This window comes from Cydia strobilella, chromosome 22, assembly GCF_947568885.1.
Source record: "Cydia strobilella chromosome 22, ilCydStro3.1, whole genome shotgun sequence".
NCBI lineage: Eukaryota > Metazoa > Arthropoda > Insecta > Lepidoptera > Tortricidae > Cydia > Cydia strobilella.
This window is the reverse complement of record NC_086062.1, coordinates 8,368,567-8,384,791: the sequence shown is the minus strand read 5'-3', so window position 1 is coordinate 8,384,791 and position 16,225 is coordinate 8,368,567. Positions and strand designations below refer to the sequence as shown.

At 36.5% G+C, this 16,225-nt stretch overlaps 1 protein-coding gene and 1 long non-coding RNA gene across 2 annotated transcripts in view; one reads left to right on the top strand and one right to left on the bottom strand.

The window, feature by feature from the left end:
- Window positions 1–16,225, top strand: part of LOC134751424 (solute carrier family 41 member 1) — a 90,022-nt gene that overhangs the window by 15,211 nt on the left and 58,586 nt on the right. Inside the window, exon 2 of the mRNA XM_063686829.1 lies at window positions 3,550–3,642. Within this exon, the coding sequence (XP_063542899.1) occupies window positions 3,552–3,642 (91 nt within the window). The 5' untranslated portion in view covers window positions 3,550–3,551. The remainder of the gene's footprint in view (window positions 1–3,549; window positions 3,643–16,225) is intronic.
- LOC134751461 (uncharacterized) overlaps window positions 1–16,225 on the bottom strand; it is a 94,881-nt gene that overhangs the window by 24,156 nt on the left and 54,500 nt on the right. The gene's annotated exons all lie outside the window — the stretch shown is intronic.

Sequence of the window (16,225 nt, the reverse complement as noted above, 5' to 3'; positions counted from 1 at the left end):
GCGAAAAACAGTTTTTATACAATTTTTTAAATGCTCTTAACTTATAATAATTAAAAAAAACAAACGTATAGCTGTAGTTGATATAAAACAAAAGGCTTCAAACTTATATCGAAAAAATTCCAAAGAAATGGCCTAGAAAAAATGTCGAGAAACTTACTTTTGGCATTATTTGTGGTATTTTCTATAAAAAGGGACCTTTCCGATATAAATAAACTGCCGCGCGACGCTGTGCGGCGTAAGCGCCATCTACAATAAGGTCCCTTTTCTTAGAAAATGCCCCATTTTAGCTCTAACCGTTGTAAAACTGCAACTGCTCATCTGAGGCATAAACCATGTATGATGAAATTGGTTAGAATGGAAAATGAAGCATTCTTTTCTTGGGAGTCATACTTCTAGCGTCTATGGTTTGCGAGATATGGACGCTGTGTCAAACTTTCTTTGTGTTAACCTACCTCGGTCTCCCCTGCCTACCTTTGTTATTTGAAATCGCTTTTGTTCAAAAATAATCACAAAACAACTGCACAAACAAACAAAGACAAAAAGGTACCTACGTAAAAAATAATACAGCACCCGCAACATAGCAATTTAAATATGAATAAAAATAATTAATTCTTAAATTATTGACGGCTAAGAATTTTAATACTAAGTATGAAATATTTGAAACAACAAAAACGTATGTTTTTATGAATGACTTATATTTACACATAGATTTTAAACGGCAATAGTGCTTTTTTTTAACTAAAAAATACAAGTTAAACGTTTGAAGTAATCCAACTACTTTTATTTCTAAAAAAAATCTCGTTTATGTAAAGAAATAGTTGTGGTGATAAACCATTACGTCACCCTGGTGTAAAGGATTAACCGAGCTAACCGCGGGTTAGTGAATGGTGCAAGTGGCCCTTACAAGAAGAAAGAGTATCGGTGCGATAAAAAATTTTTTTTCGGGTTTTTAAGAATTTTTTTTGTTTTATAATTTTAGCCACGGTTTAGGAAACAGTAGTTTATTTAATATTGTCTTCGGTTACCGCGATAGTTACTTATGAAATAAAACGATGAAAACGGATTATATCCGCGAATATACGCGAGTAGTTTATTTGTCACAAAAACCAAATGATTGTTTATTAATTATATTTATTAATTTACTGCGTGAATAAAACAATCTTAAATAATAAAAAAACCAAATCAGAATAGTCTAGTAAAAAATATCTCCAATAAACTAACTACATAGTAGGCCCTCGATAATCCGTACCTACTTCAAAAAAACAACTACTGTTCGGACTAACGGAGTGTTCGGATTATAGTATGTTAGATATAAAACATTAGTATTTTAAAATATTTAGATCAGTACGGTTTTTACTCACTATTATTTTTAGTCGCTTTTGGCGAAATGCATGCATGCATGTGCACGACGTACAACCGCCGCGGACACTCGTGCCTGAGGAAGGATTCCCAAAGAATCCGAAACATGTCGCCAAAAGCGACTAAAAATAATAGTGAGTAAAAACCGTACTGAACTGAAATATTTTGAAATATGTCTCACGATAGTTTAAGTTCCATTAGTATTTTCTCAAAAAATGTATTTAACTAGACTGCAAAATTATAAAAACACAGAAACTTATAAACAAAGTAACTTAATACTAAATAATTGTGATGTAAAATGCGAAATCATTTTAAGAACTCATCTAATTTAGTGTGCCGGGTTCTATTTATGAAATGCCGCGCCGCGATAGGACTTTATAGCCATCAACGGCGATGTGCCCCATAAACCCACAAGCGCCGCAACAAGCATCTACAACAGATGATGTGGCCAATGATGTGTGATGATGATGATGTGTGACGGTATTCATTAAACTACAATAAAACAAAACGAATAAACCAGTCAATTGATTAATTTAACGTTTTTCCCCTAAATGCGCCACTATTCATTATAAACAAGCTCATAAATACAAGTAATTCTGTAAAACTATAAATTAAAAAAATAAAAAAAAAAAATAATAATAATTGACTTTTGTTACGGAAACAATGAACAATAATTTTATTTATTTTAAAATATGTTCATTCTAAAAATAACGAATTAGTCGATTGGGTTATTAACTATTGTTTAAGCGCCACTTGCACCATCCTACTAACCCGTGGTTAACTCGTTAAACCGTTAACCCAGTGTCAAATTGTACTGGTAACCATGGTAACTCCAGGTTTAACCGGTTAATCCTGGGTTAATGGGATGGTCCAAGTAGCACTAACAGATATAAATAGTCATCCTACGTAATATATTTTCACCTCAGCAGCTCGAACAAGCCTACTTTTGTCACTCCCTGGAGTGAGGAAAGTGCGACTTTCCTCACTCCAGGGAGTGAAACAAAGTAGCCTATTTAATTTAGTGAAGGCCATGAACTGCCACTTCATACTTCTATTACAAATTCGTTTTATTTTTCTATGTATTATTCTGTGTAATTCGAAATACATTATAAGGTTTAATATGTTCTCACTACTGAGGTGAAAAATTATATGTGCAACACGAGAGCAAAGTTATTTTACATCTCGTGTTTGCAAAATAAACACTCGCAAGAAAAACCGACTTTCCTCTCTTGTGCACAAATAACTATATCATTATAGTTCCTAGTAAACAGGTATCTGAAATTATGATTATTCGAATATTTTTTATTTTTTATTTTATTTTATTTATTTGGGGCATCAACAGCAATACAAAAATTAATACAAATCATAGTGAACAGAAAACATAGCCAATAACAGATGTCAAAGATAGATATAACTCCGTAATAGATGGATACAGTCTAAGGAAAAAACGTGCCTCGAAAATCAAGAAAATTTGATTCTCGTTCAGAGGGCGCTACTAGTTTTGGCCTACAGTCGTATAGATGGCGTTGACGGTTTCGTTTGTTATTTAACAATTTTAACGCATATCAGTGAAAGAACATGGGTCAAAATCATAAAAATAATTAATGCAAATAAAAAAAAACATTTATCTATATTTAAATACATTCTATCGTATTTTTATAAATCTTCATTTTTAGTTTTAAAGTGTGTCGACAGATGGCAGCGAATTTACTGGGGTTACAAAATTTACTATGACAGTACCGTTCTAAAAAGTACAATTACACAAAAGTACAGTTATTGACCATACTGACTGTCTAGTTTCTAATAAAATGCGATATGTTAGATACTCGTCATGGCAGTTTTTATAAAAAGCGTCTCATTTTAAATAATGTCGTATATACTATTTAGCCAAGCCAACCGGGAGTCAGACTCTCTACCATCGTAAGTAGAGTTTTAAGAACGCTAAAAATCTTTTTATTTACAAATTGTTTTTTTTTTATTACGTTTTTTGTAAAGGGAACAACAATTTGCAAGAAACTATGAAAAAAATAGTCTTTAAAGCACTTCAACAATCAATAGGTAATTACGAGTATTACATGATGTAGGCCCTCTGATCAAATAATAAGTTATAAGACGCCGTTGCAAAGACATTTTGTCAATTATCCAAATTGTGATATATTTTAATCACACACCTATTCTCTTTATTTACAGGCATGGTCGGTGCCCCAGATGCCATCAAACCCGCGGATAAAATAGACGACTATTCGCCCCAGCTACACGGCAACCCCATTTTTACTATTAGCGGTAAGTAATAGTCACATTACAGCCATTGGTCGAAGCCCCACATGACATCAAACCTTAGGATTAGATCAACTATTAGTCCTAGCAAAGATAGATATAACTGGTCCTAGCTACACAGCAACTCCATCTTTACTATTAGTGGTAAGTTGTAGTCACGTTATAGCCATGGTCGAAGTCCTACATCCCATCACACTTTAGGATAAGATCAACTATTAGTCCTATTAGCTACACGGCAACCCCATGTTTACTATTAGCTTTGGCAGTAAGGATACTCTTGACTTCCAATTTCACTATTATTACCTGATTTTACTAGTACACAGTAAAGAATGACTCACGTTAGACCGGGCCGTGTCCGGGCCGAAGCTTCCGGCGCTTACTTTTCTATGACATGACAGGTGATCACGTGGTGCTTTCCATAGAAAACGAAGCGCCGGAAGCTCCGGCCCGGACACGGCCCGGTCTAACGTAAGTCATCCTTAAATTGGGAGGCATGGGTGGAAAAAAGTTAAACAACAAGAAGAATAACGGAAAAAAAACACATTTATTCAGGAGAAATAAACCCAATTTTATAACTTTTTATCTTCTGCTAAACTGCAGGACAGTTTGTTGGCAGAGGAAACTGCCTTAAAACAAACATCCCTTCCACGAAAAGCGTAATCTCAAAAAGAATCAATGGAATAAGATGGGGGGAATAGAAGAAGAGATAGCTAGAATTTATAAATGAACAAAATTATAAAAGTAAAATAAAAAAGTAAAAACACTGAAAAAAAAAACTATTCAATGAATAAAATTAGCAATGAACAAATATATACTAGGCAAAAAGGACAAAATACACACATCCCTGCCAGGGTTGTCTCAATCGAGTTAAGAGGAAAATACATACACATGTTTTATCCTGGTTTATGGAGTTAATATTGGGTTTACTCAACCCACTTTTTTCTTTTTCATACTTTATTTAGTTTACGAACAAGTTATTTTAACAGCATTTTGTTTTTAGACACATATTAAAAAAAGATCAACAGTACTGCTAACCTAAGCTGTTTATTATTAAACCTAATACAAATATCAATTATAATCCGCTTATCCATTGCCTGATAACGCAAAGGTTTCCACGAAAATGTATTCACTTTTGACAAAACACTTTACTGCAATAATCAGTGCAAAACATCAATGTACGCTTTAGCCATGTTATCCACCTGATATCAAATATGCAAACTTGGTACCAGCAAAGATAGATATAACTCCTCCTCCACCATACGACCACCTCCTCCACCTCCTACTCCTCCTCCTTCTCCTCCATCCTCCCCTCCTCCTCTTCCTCCCCTCCAGCATATTTCTTCCTCTTTGGTACCAGCATACGACTTTGTTCTGGTCGCTATAGAAACGGCGGGGCCTTGGTGTGCGGAAGCCAAAACACTTATAAAAACTTTGGGGCGGCGTTTGAGGGATAGGGGCTGCGACCCCCGTTCCGGCTCTTACCTGATCCAGTAAATCGCTGGCCGGCCATGCCGCTAGCATTTTTCGCACGTTTAGATCAGTCCGGTATCATGGTCGCATTTTTATCACTTGTCATGTCATGCGTCACTTTCGCACTTACATACTTGTTAGAACGTGACAGGCATGATGACAGATGATAAGAAACCGAGCCTTGTGTATAAGTAGTAGTACATAAGTGCCTGTTAGTTTGCTATAATTAATTTTATTTCGTCGGGTCTTAAAAAACAAAAACAAACTCACACGTTAACGAAATGCAATCCCGTAAATACTTTTAAGGGATTGCATTTTCATCGATAATATATTTTAAAATTCGTTTCATTTCATCAATATTCGTGGAAGTATCATTGCTAATCAACGTTGTTTTGAACCATATTAATTAAATTTTTAGAAAGGTTTCCACATAATATTTGTAAGTAATATTTGTAGTTTAATTACGTAAACTACACCATTTTATACTCTACTAGACATGCGTGTATTATTTCATTATGATTATATCACAGAATAAGTAATAGTATTTAATTATGTTGCAAGTTTGCACAACTATCTAAAACTGTGGACACATATTTGGGGTATTTTCTATGAAAAGGGACCTTACTGTCGATGGCGCTTACGCCGCACAGCGTCGCGCGTATAGATATAGGAATGTCGCGCGGCATTGTATTTATATCGCAGCATCGTTAACAATGGCGTAAGCGCCATCGACAATAAGGTCCCTTTTTATAGAAAATATCACATTTATTTGCAGACGCTGGATTAGTACTAATACTGCTAATTGGGGGTATAAGTAATGTGTACTTACACTAAGAGATCATTTTCTTCGCTAGCTAGCTAAATAACATGAGGATGGAGGAATTGCATATAGAGGAAAAACCGGACAAGTGCGAGTCGGACTAGCCCACCAAGGGTTCCGTACTTTTAATTTGTTGTTATAGCGGCAACAGAAATATATCATCGGTGAAAATTTCAACTGTCTAGCTATCACCGTTCATGAGATACAGCCTGGTGACAGACAGACGGACAGCGGAGTCTTGGTAATAGGGTCCCGTTTTTACTAACACATCTATCAAGACAAAAAGTAAACATATTTAGTAAAAATGTTTATATCATGGCAATTAAATTGTATAATAAGATTCCAAATGACATAAAATCACTAGATATAAATAAATTTCAGAAAAAAATGTTTGATTGGTTACTTGACATGTGTTTTTATTCGATCAATGAGTTCCTTAATTATTAATAAACTAATTATTTTATTGTTGTAATATAATTTTAATGTATTGTAATTGATTCCTGACTTAACTACTATTGTGCCAATACCTAGGTAATTATAAGGTTTGTAAAAACTCGATATGTAAATATTAAAATATATTATATGCATGTTAGTAATAATCAAGTAGGTATAGCAACTAAGTTGTAAGTAATACATATTTCTACGCCGATAGAGGCAGAATATGCCGCACTTATTGTAATTTGACCATCTTTGTACCATATTCTATGAAATAAACATTTGTATTTGTATTTGTATTTATGTTGGTCCGACATAAACAATTTAATTTTTATTTATTTTATTTTTATTTATCTATTCTTTAGGTACCGAACCCTAATAAGGCATAGGTAGTTGTATCGGGATGACAGATGCGACGGCAAAATCACGTGATAAATGCAAAGAAAAACGTCACTTTTGACACTCACATACCCGATCCATATCGTATCTTTAGCAAGTTCGAATCAGGCGGTTACTTTAAAGATAAAGAAAGTTTTTTATTCAAGTAGGCATATTACTTGAATAAAAAACGTCAAATAAAGCTACGCCGGCTCTAACCCTACACCTCTGCCCCGAGAAGATTTAAATCCCTCCTCAATTGGAGGAGGGTATCCCAATCCCAAGGAGGGTAATATGGGACCGGCAACAAACTCGGCTGGACACATCTTTTCAAAACAATACATCTTATATATAATTGACATGCATTACGAGTAAATAAGAAAAAAATACAATTTTACTTACGGTTAAGGTTCAGGGCGCATACTTCCGAAATCCGAATCCGATTAAAGAACAGACAATTCAACGGAGCCACGCCGTTCTGTCGCCTATACGGTATCTGTAATGTCAGTAATATGGGATTTGTTGCCTGAATCAAAAACAATCAAATATTGATTATTATTCACAACGACGGGACTTAATCGCGTAAAATAAGTAAATTAAAAAGTAAGTAAGGAGGTAAATTTAAAACTTATTTTACGCGATGTCCCGTCGTTGTGAATAATAAAGGATGACTCACGTTAGACCGGGGCGTGACCGGACCGGGGCGGGCCGGAGCGATCCGACACAGGGGCTATCAGGAGCGCCACCGTCGCCGGGGCGTTCCGGGGCCGGGGCGTCAGGGCCACCCGACACTAGTTGTATATCCGAGCAACGGACTGTTTATGACAAATGTCACAAATAATTGTTTGCTGATAGTAATAACTAGGAGAAAAAATGGAAAGGCCGAATAAAATTAAAATTTTGTCCCTTGCTGCCGTAACGGCAGATGAAGAGGCTGCTGCGGGCTCCTTAAGCAGCTTTGGACCTACGACGACAAATTTTTTGATTATTTTCATATGACCCAAGACTCTTTCGAAGCCATTCACGACAGGATTAAACACCGTTTGGTCAAACAAATAACTAGATTTCAGGAACCAATAACCAGCAAACATCGTCTGGCTCTCCGTTTAAGGTAAGATATACAATGCGTGTATTGTGTATAACAAATAAATAATGTGCCGAAGCATATATAAAGCTATTGAGAAGAAAGGAGATGATCGGTTCGCCATACAAATATAGTCCCCATTTTCCTCTCTAGATTATTACGAATATAGTTTTATAAAATTAGATGTTTAATAACTATAGCTATTTTCCTTCGCTCTACATCTAATTATATAAAAATAATTTCCATAATATCAATATTCAAAAAGGAAAATGGGAACTAGGTTTGTATAGAAACTACGGGGCGGTTGTCCAATTTCTTCTTATGTATATATTTAAAGTATCTTTGGATTCAATTCATCACCGTCAGAGAGATTCAGTAAATAGAGCTTCTTACTTCTTAAGGGGCCCACTGACTACCAGGCCGCCGGACGATATCAGCCTGTCAGTTAACCGCAAAAGGCCACACACTAACAGTTCTCTGTCAGTTTTTGGCCTCACGACTAACACGAACCGATAGTGTGGGGCCGCTCGACGATGAGAAAATGAGAAAATCAAAAAATAAAGTTTTTCTACCTATACCGTGTTACATATCAAATGAAACGTGATAGCTAGACAGTTGAAATTTCTTACAGATGATGTTTTTCTGTTGTCGCTATAACAACAAATACTAAAAACAGAATAAAATAAATATATATTTAAGTGGGGCTCCCATACAACAAACGTGATTTTTTTGCGGTTTTTAGGGTTCCGTACCTCAAAAGGAAAAAACGGAACCCTTATAGGATCACTCGTGCGTCTGTCTGACTGTCTATCTGTCTGTCTGTCTGTCACAACCTATTTTCTCCGAAACGACTGGGCCAATTAAGTTGAAATTTGGTACACATATGTAGGTTTGTGACTCCTTTTTTGAATAACCTCATACTGTAGCCCCTCGGGAAAACCTCGACAGGGAGCTCATTCCACAGCCGAAGCGTCATATGTATATAAACTTATATTGACCGGGGTATAGACCGTGATTACCTTTTGTAATAATACAATATTTTTTTTGTAATTTTGTAGTCTAGTGAAACTAACCGTGAATCATTCAAAACTCCAATATGTATATAAAAGTAAAATACAAAAACATACAAAAACAAAACAAAATACTTTTCATTTTTGTACCTTTCTATTGCTCTAGTGTAGTTGGTCTGAAGCAAAGGTCTGAAGTAAGACTAAAGGGTCTAACAAATAATAATAATATGTTGCGGGCTCTTTTCTTAAGCCTTTTTACTTATATACTTTTTATGACATTTACATATTTGATGCTGTCATGTTTTTTGAATAGTAAAATAAACATGTCAAGAGAGAAAATAGTGATCTTATGTTTAGAAAGATACCAAATGTATGAATAAATATGCAAGAACACTTTGAATGTAATGTATCGTGTTACCGCGCGGTCCGCGCGTCAGTAACATAACAACATAAGATGTACTAAGTAAGGTATTGGCTAATAGGTGTGATATGGTGTAGTGTAGTGCCGCTTGAATCAGCTTAGTATAGGAACCAGACGGACAGAGCTTCCTGCTTTCGCCTTTGTGATACCTAATACCTACATATTATTAGTATGCATTAGACTTGTCTTTCACGTATTATGTAAGAACGTAAAGCTTTATTGTACACAGTGCGACCGGATATTTAAGACAAAATCGGTTTTGCGAGCCATATACGTGCTCATCAAAGGAAATTGTAAAGGTCGCCGTTGTCGGACACGATATGGAGGACTATATATAAGAATGTAAAAGGAACTGAAATAAGTAAGAAGCGGAGTAAATCAAATATTACCATACAAGTATGTCCAAAGAAACAGCGCTAACAAGAAGAAGTTATTTTTTAGGGTTCCGTACCTCAAAAGGAAAAAAACGGAACCCTAGGATAGGATCACTTTGTTATCCATCCGTCCGTCTATCTGTCTGAATGTAGTTCAAGACCCTTTATCTGGTGAACGCGTGGAGGAATAGACTTGAAATTAAAATCATATACCTGCTCAGGTCTATATAGCCCCTTGACAGTGAAAAAATCAAACTTCTAAGTTAACGTAAAAAAAAGATACTTTTGTATGGAACCCTTGGTGGGCGAATCCCACTCGCATTTGCCCCTGTTTAGGGTTCCGTACCCAAAGGGTAAAAACGGAACCCTATTACTAAGACTCCGCTGTCCGTCTGTCCGTCCGTCTGTCACCAGGCTGTATCTCATGAACCGTGATAGCTAGGCAGTTGAAATTTTCACAGATGATGTATTTCTGTTGCCGCTATAACAACAAATACTAAAAAGTACGGAACCCTCGGTGCGCGAGTCCGACTCGCACTTAGCCGGTTTTTTTTAATATAGGAGGCAAACGAGCACAGCCCATAAACAGAGGTCGTATCGACATAAGTGGTAGATTAATTAAATATTAATACTATACAGTATATATAAAGAAACAGCGCTATGTTAAGTAGAAGTTATTTTTAGTGTTCCGTACCCAAAGGGTAAAAACGGGACCCTATTACTAAGACTCCGCTGTCCGTCTGTCCATCTGTCTGTCTGTCACCAGGCTGTATCTCATTAACCGTGATAGATAGACAGTTGAAATTTTCACAGATGATGTATTTCTGTTGCCGCTATAACAACAAATACTAAAAAGTACGGAACCCTCGGTGCGCGAGTACGACTCGCACTTAGCCGGTTTTTTTAAATATAGGAGGCAAACGAGAAGAGCCCATGAACAGAGGTCGTATCATAGGATTGGTAGATACATTAAATATTATTATTTACAAAGAAACAGCGCTATGTTAAGTAGAAGTTATTTTTTAGGGTTCCGTTCCCTCAAAAGGAAAAAACGCAACCCTTATAGGATCACTCGTGCGTCTGTCTGTCTGTCTGTCTATCCGTCTGTCACAGCCTATTTTCTCCGAAACTACTGAACCGATTAAGCAGGATATATTTGAGCCCCAAATTAAAATTTTCGTTAGTCACTATGGACCAGATATACCTATAGAAAAACTGTTTTTTTTCTTCTTATTATTACAAGTATTCTCACGGAGCCCCAACAGAGGCTTTGCGGAGCCCTAGGGGTCCGCGGAGCACACTTTCAGAATGGCTGATATAGACAACCAGGTAGCCAAAATAATGTTTCAGGTGCCCTCTAGTAGTATTAGGTATTGTGGATAGGTACAATGAATGGTATAATAAACATTTTTTTTTTCATATATGTACCATGGACATTCCTCGATGGCATCAAGTTGCAACCGGAAAGCGATGATCACATGGAAAATCAAATCCTGAAGACCGTAGCAGCCACGTCTAAGCAGGATATATTCAATAAATGTTTATTCTTTGTTGTTTGATATATAACTAGTAGTTCGCCCCGGACCGGACTGAGAACTCGCGGTTAGAACAACAAGAAAACCTTTAACAATTATATATGTTTGCCGTAATGTAAACGCTGCAGCTTTACGGCTTGAGGGTTCAGGCCCCAAATTCACCAGGATCCCTAGAGGATCAGGCTAGGGGATTCGTGTCATGCTACTCATGCTCCACAGCAGAACCACCTTAGCTTTAATGAATATATAGGAAATATCTATATAATGTCTAGTCTGTTCGGAAAGAGAAGAGTTGTGGAATGTATTGGGACCTATACATTCCACGACTCTTCTCTTTCCGCACAGACTCTTTACAATTCTAGACTAGTTTAAAAAATATCTATATTTATCACTAGTTTCGTTGTACGCTTTCTTATGTTTCAGCTGTAGAGCATACTCCATGGCAGAATTGTAGTTTAATATTGTTACACACGCAGTATGCCTGGTTTCATACTTCACAGTCAGGGCTATAACCGCGAACCACTTCATTTGTTCATCTATTTGCCTCTATCGATCTTATATATATCTGTGCGGAGGATAGAGGCACATAGATGAAATTTTTATTTTGGATGTCTGGCGGCTCCCCTAAGGAAATTAAGCGTTCCACGTCTATTAATATTAAAAAAGAACAATAAAATATACGAAGAGTACTATTGTATTATTTCAGTAGTTAGTGCCTTTGGGTAATTTTAGACAGAAAATAGGCAAAACTCTGCATAGGTAGAGGGCGTCACTAGCACAATCACAGGGCCTACCGCGTAACCGGCGTAACACGACAATCGAAATTTCGGTCTGCCTGTATATCATTCTTGCATATTCGATCGACAGAGAGGCAAATAACAAAATTTCGATTATTGCGTTTCGCGGTAGGCCATCTGTTAACAAATTACCTTGTCAAAAACTGTTTAAGGCATAGTATGTATACGTTACTTACACGCTATGGTGTACAATACACGCAGTTAGCAATAAATTTCCCTTTATGAGTCATACAATGAAATAATATGATGTTTGTACTCTTTGCAGGCAGGCATTTTAATAGGAAGTATTACTGCAATGTTCTGCCGCCAGAGTGCAGCACTGGTGCACAATACTAACTCTTAAAGTAACATACATACTAGCCCTAAACAGTTTTTTGACAAGTTTTCACTGATATTATACATCAAGGCCCACTGACACTCTATGATAGAGAAAGATAGTCCTATTGCGATTCCTATAAGAGGAAAGAGAAAATAGTGCAATGCTTTGTCCCTATCACCGACTGGGTAGCATCATATATAGGAGGCGATTGCGAAATACCGAATTTATAAGAGTGAAAGAGAAAAAATCCTATGCTGCCAAATTTTATATGAATATTCTTTCTTTTACCCCCGGTCGCTCGGTAGCGCGTTTATAACTACTTGTATAATATACTATGTCTATGATCAAGGCGGTTTGTTTCTCAGGTCTGTTTACAAGTGGCCTACCGCGAACCGCGAAAATCTAAATTTCTTTATCTGCCTCTCTATCCATTGAATAGGCAAGAGTGATAGAGAGGCAGAAACCGATTTTTTTATTGTGCTAGTGACGCTCGCTACGCAAAGTTTTGTGTAATATTCCCTATTAACCTACATGCTCATTATTGAATTATTTTCACAAGCAGTAACATCAATAGGCATCTCATTTAATATAATCCGACTAAATTACATTTCAGCAACACCTCCATATTTCACAAAATAAATCAAGACATTATCTAACCTATATAATTTTGACGTATACATCCGAGTCGCCCGTGTTGGGACTTTGATTTCATGTAGCAACACCTAACATGGAAAAGTAAATTATAAAGACTGCATGAATCTTTACGGATGACAGCGTTGTTTGGAAAATATTTATAGGTAATATATTATTTATGAATTAGTTTTTTGTTGTAAATGTAAGGTATTTTAAATAGGAATTTTCCCTTATTTTAAATATTTATTACGTAAGAGTCAAATTAATACTTAGCTAAATCGCTTGTAATAAATCTTACGTAACGACATGTATACTTATTATATAATTTATTTCATTGTCTGTAATATGATATTCCAACTAGGTATATGTTTGAAACGGCAGTCTTTACTTCTTAAAACTCTGCTTCTTGGGAACATTTTTTATTTCAATGCAATTAAGTCAAAAAATGAACGGAACTATTAACATTGGCAAAAAAAATCTTAGGCAACTGGCTGTCTGGCGCTATCAACTATCTGAAATAAAATGTAGAGCCAGTGTGACTAAAATAGATTATGGTAATGTGCTTTTTTAAAGAGATTGACAGTCATTGTTGATTAACTTCTCTTTGCGCCAAGTAACATAAACCGACCAAGTAACGAATTAGCTAAACCATCATATTTAAGAAACAAATTTATGACGTTTTGCAACCTTCTTATTTTGGCAAATATATTCCGACACACCCGGGCGTGCATATTGCGAAGGGTGGTATTCCATCTGTCCAATCTTGGTCCAACGTGTATTTGCGTTTCACATTTTGCTTAATGAGAGAGTGAGACGAAATGCACATTGGACACTGATCTTGAAAAGTGGAATACCACCCCAAGAGAAGAATTGAGTCTCTGGCTTGTCAGGAGGCCCCGGGATGTCATGAACATAAACCGACCAAGTAACGAATTAGCTAAACCATCATATTTAAGAAACAAATTTATGACGTTTTGCAACCTTTTTATTTTGGCAAATATATTCCGACACACCCGGGCATGCATATTGCGAAGGGTGGTATTCCATCTGTCCAATCTTGGTCCAACGTGTATTTGCGTTTCACATTTTGCTTAATGAGAGAGTGAGACGCAATGCACGTTGGACACAGATCTTCAACAAGTGGAATACCACCCCAAGAGCAATGGCTTGTCAGGAGGCCCCGGGATGTCAGGCCTTTGCACATAGCATGACCGGCCCGGGCCCGTACCGTGCCCGCACCGTCGCACTCCCGAGCCCCGGTCATGACGTAATGCTTTCCATAGAAAACAACGCGCCGGAAGCTCCGGCCCGGTCACGCCCCGGTCTAACGTGAGTCATCCTTAATGAGAAAAAATCGTGAAAGTTTAAATCAAATATTGGTTCTGATTGGCGTTATCTTTGAACGATAGCCTGACAATTGTTCCCTGACATTAACAATTCACCATAGATTGCTTGTCTAAGAAGTAAATAATATTGACGCTTTATAATAAACATATTTTTATGACAAATCAGAATTTAATTAGCAATCAGAAACAATCAATCAATTAATCAGCTAAGTTATCAACCCCGATTGACTTGATTAATTACAATTTAAATGGGAAGCTCCTCATTAGGTGATGCTTATCGTTTTGATTACTTAGTTTATTTTGTTAATAATTTAGGGTGGAAACAGTCGATAACGTTGGTATGAAAAAAGTTCTCTTAATGCATGACTAGCATGTGATTGCAAATTTTTTAGAATAAAAAAAATAGTATATTTTATTCCCACCACCTCACTTCCCTAACAGCATTTATACGTCATTATGACGTCAGCGACGTCATGATGACCCCATATTTACGTCATTATTACGTCACTATGACGTCGCTGACGTCACTTTGCTGCCTGGGTTACCAACAAGGATACAACAGACAGTTAGGGAACGCAATACCGGGATACCAGGATCCCGCATGCAATTTGCGAGATTAATCCCGCTCGTAAATTAAGCGGGATCCCGCGGGATTTGCGGGGTTGAGAAGCTATGTGGTTCTTAAGTAACTTAAGTGTTACTTCAAGTAACACGTTGTGCAACCGCGCGCCTACTGGCGAAAATTCTTCACGGATCCTAGATGCATCTGTAGAGGAAGGGGGTAAGGACACGGAAGAGAATTTCGACCGAATTTGTCTATTTTTTGTTAACTTGTAATAACGACATTACGCAACGATTTGTGCAATGAGAAATATATATATACTGTTCAGTGTGTTGGAGAAGGTATATAAAGAGATTCCAAGTACTGGCAACAGAACCTACTACTAGGCGGATGATTCGCAGAGTGCTAAATGCAACTGTAAAGCAATAATACAATTTTGGGGCGTATTTTATACGAGTAGTTCTTAATCATTGATATTTTAAAAAAAAGTAAAGAACTTTTCATCCAACTTGCTCGTAAAAGGTGTTAATGTAGGCGATGCGGTCCGGAAATCCTAAATTTTGACCTAGGGTTGTAATCTACTTTTTCATAACACTTGCTAGGCGATGCAGTCTGTAAATCCTAAATTTCGACTAAGGGATGTAATGTACGTCCGAAATTAAGCAGAAGTTTTATTTTTTACTCACCATTTCTGTTTCATTTTTATTAGGGTATTTTCGTTATAATTTTATTTTTTTGTTAGTGTAAGTAGTAATTAGTATCTTTTTTTCTTCTGATGTGTTTGTAAATTAATATTGTGTGTAATTGCAGCTGCACAAATAAATCATTTATCTATCTATCTATCTATCTATCTAAGTGTAATGAAAAACATAGTTTGCCATGGGCGGTACAGGATTTATAAACTCGTGTTAATTAAGCTTTCAATTCACTCTCGTTCGTAAATTCTTGTTTACCGCCCTTAATACACAATGTACAATTTCTAAATTTTGTTAAATTATTGTTTTAAAACCTTCAAATTTAGTACTAATTCGTAAAATTGTATAGTAACTTGCGGGATGCAAATACCGGGATCCATCGGGACTGAAACTGTCAATCCCGCTGAATACCGGGATTTAATTTCTTATGCGGGATTGCATTCTACTTATTACCACTTATTAACAAGGATACAACTTATAAAAAAGGATAATCAAAAAACATATTTTTCCATTCAAAAGTATTTATTTTTGAATCGAAAAATATGTTTACCTAAAACAAGGTATCTTACATAGGTATATACCTATTGTATTGTATTGTATTGTAGTTCGGGCGATTTTCCGCAACTCGACGACTGGCGCCTATTTTGCGTGACATGGGGGTGGGCTAGTCCTGCCAGCCCAGCTCCTCGAGGAAACCTATCAAACCTTTG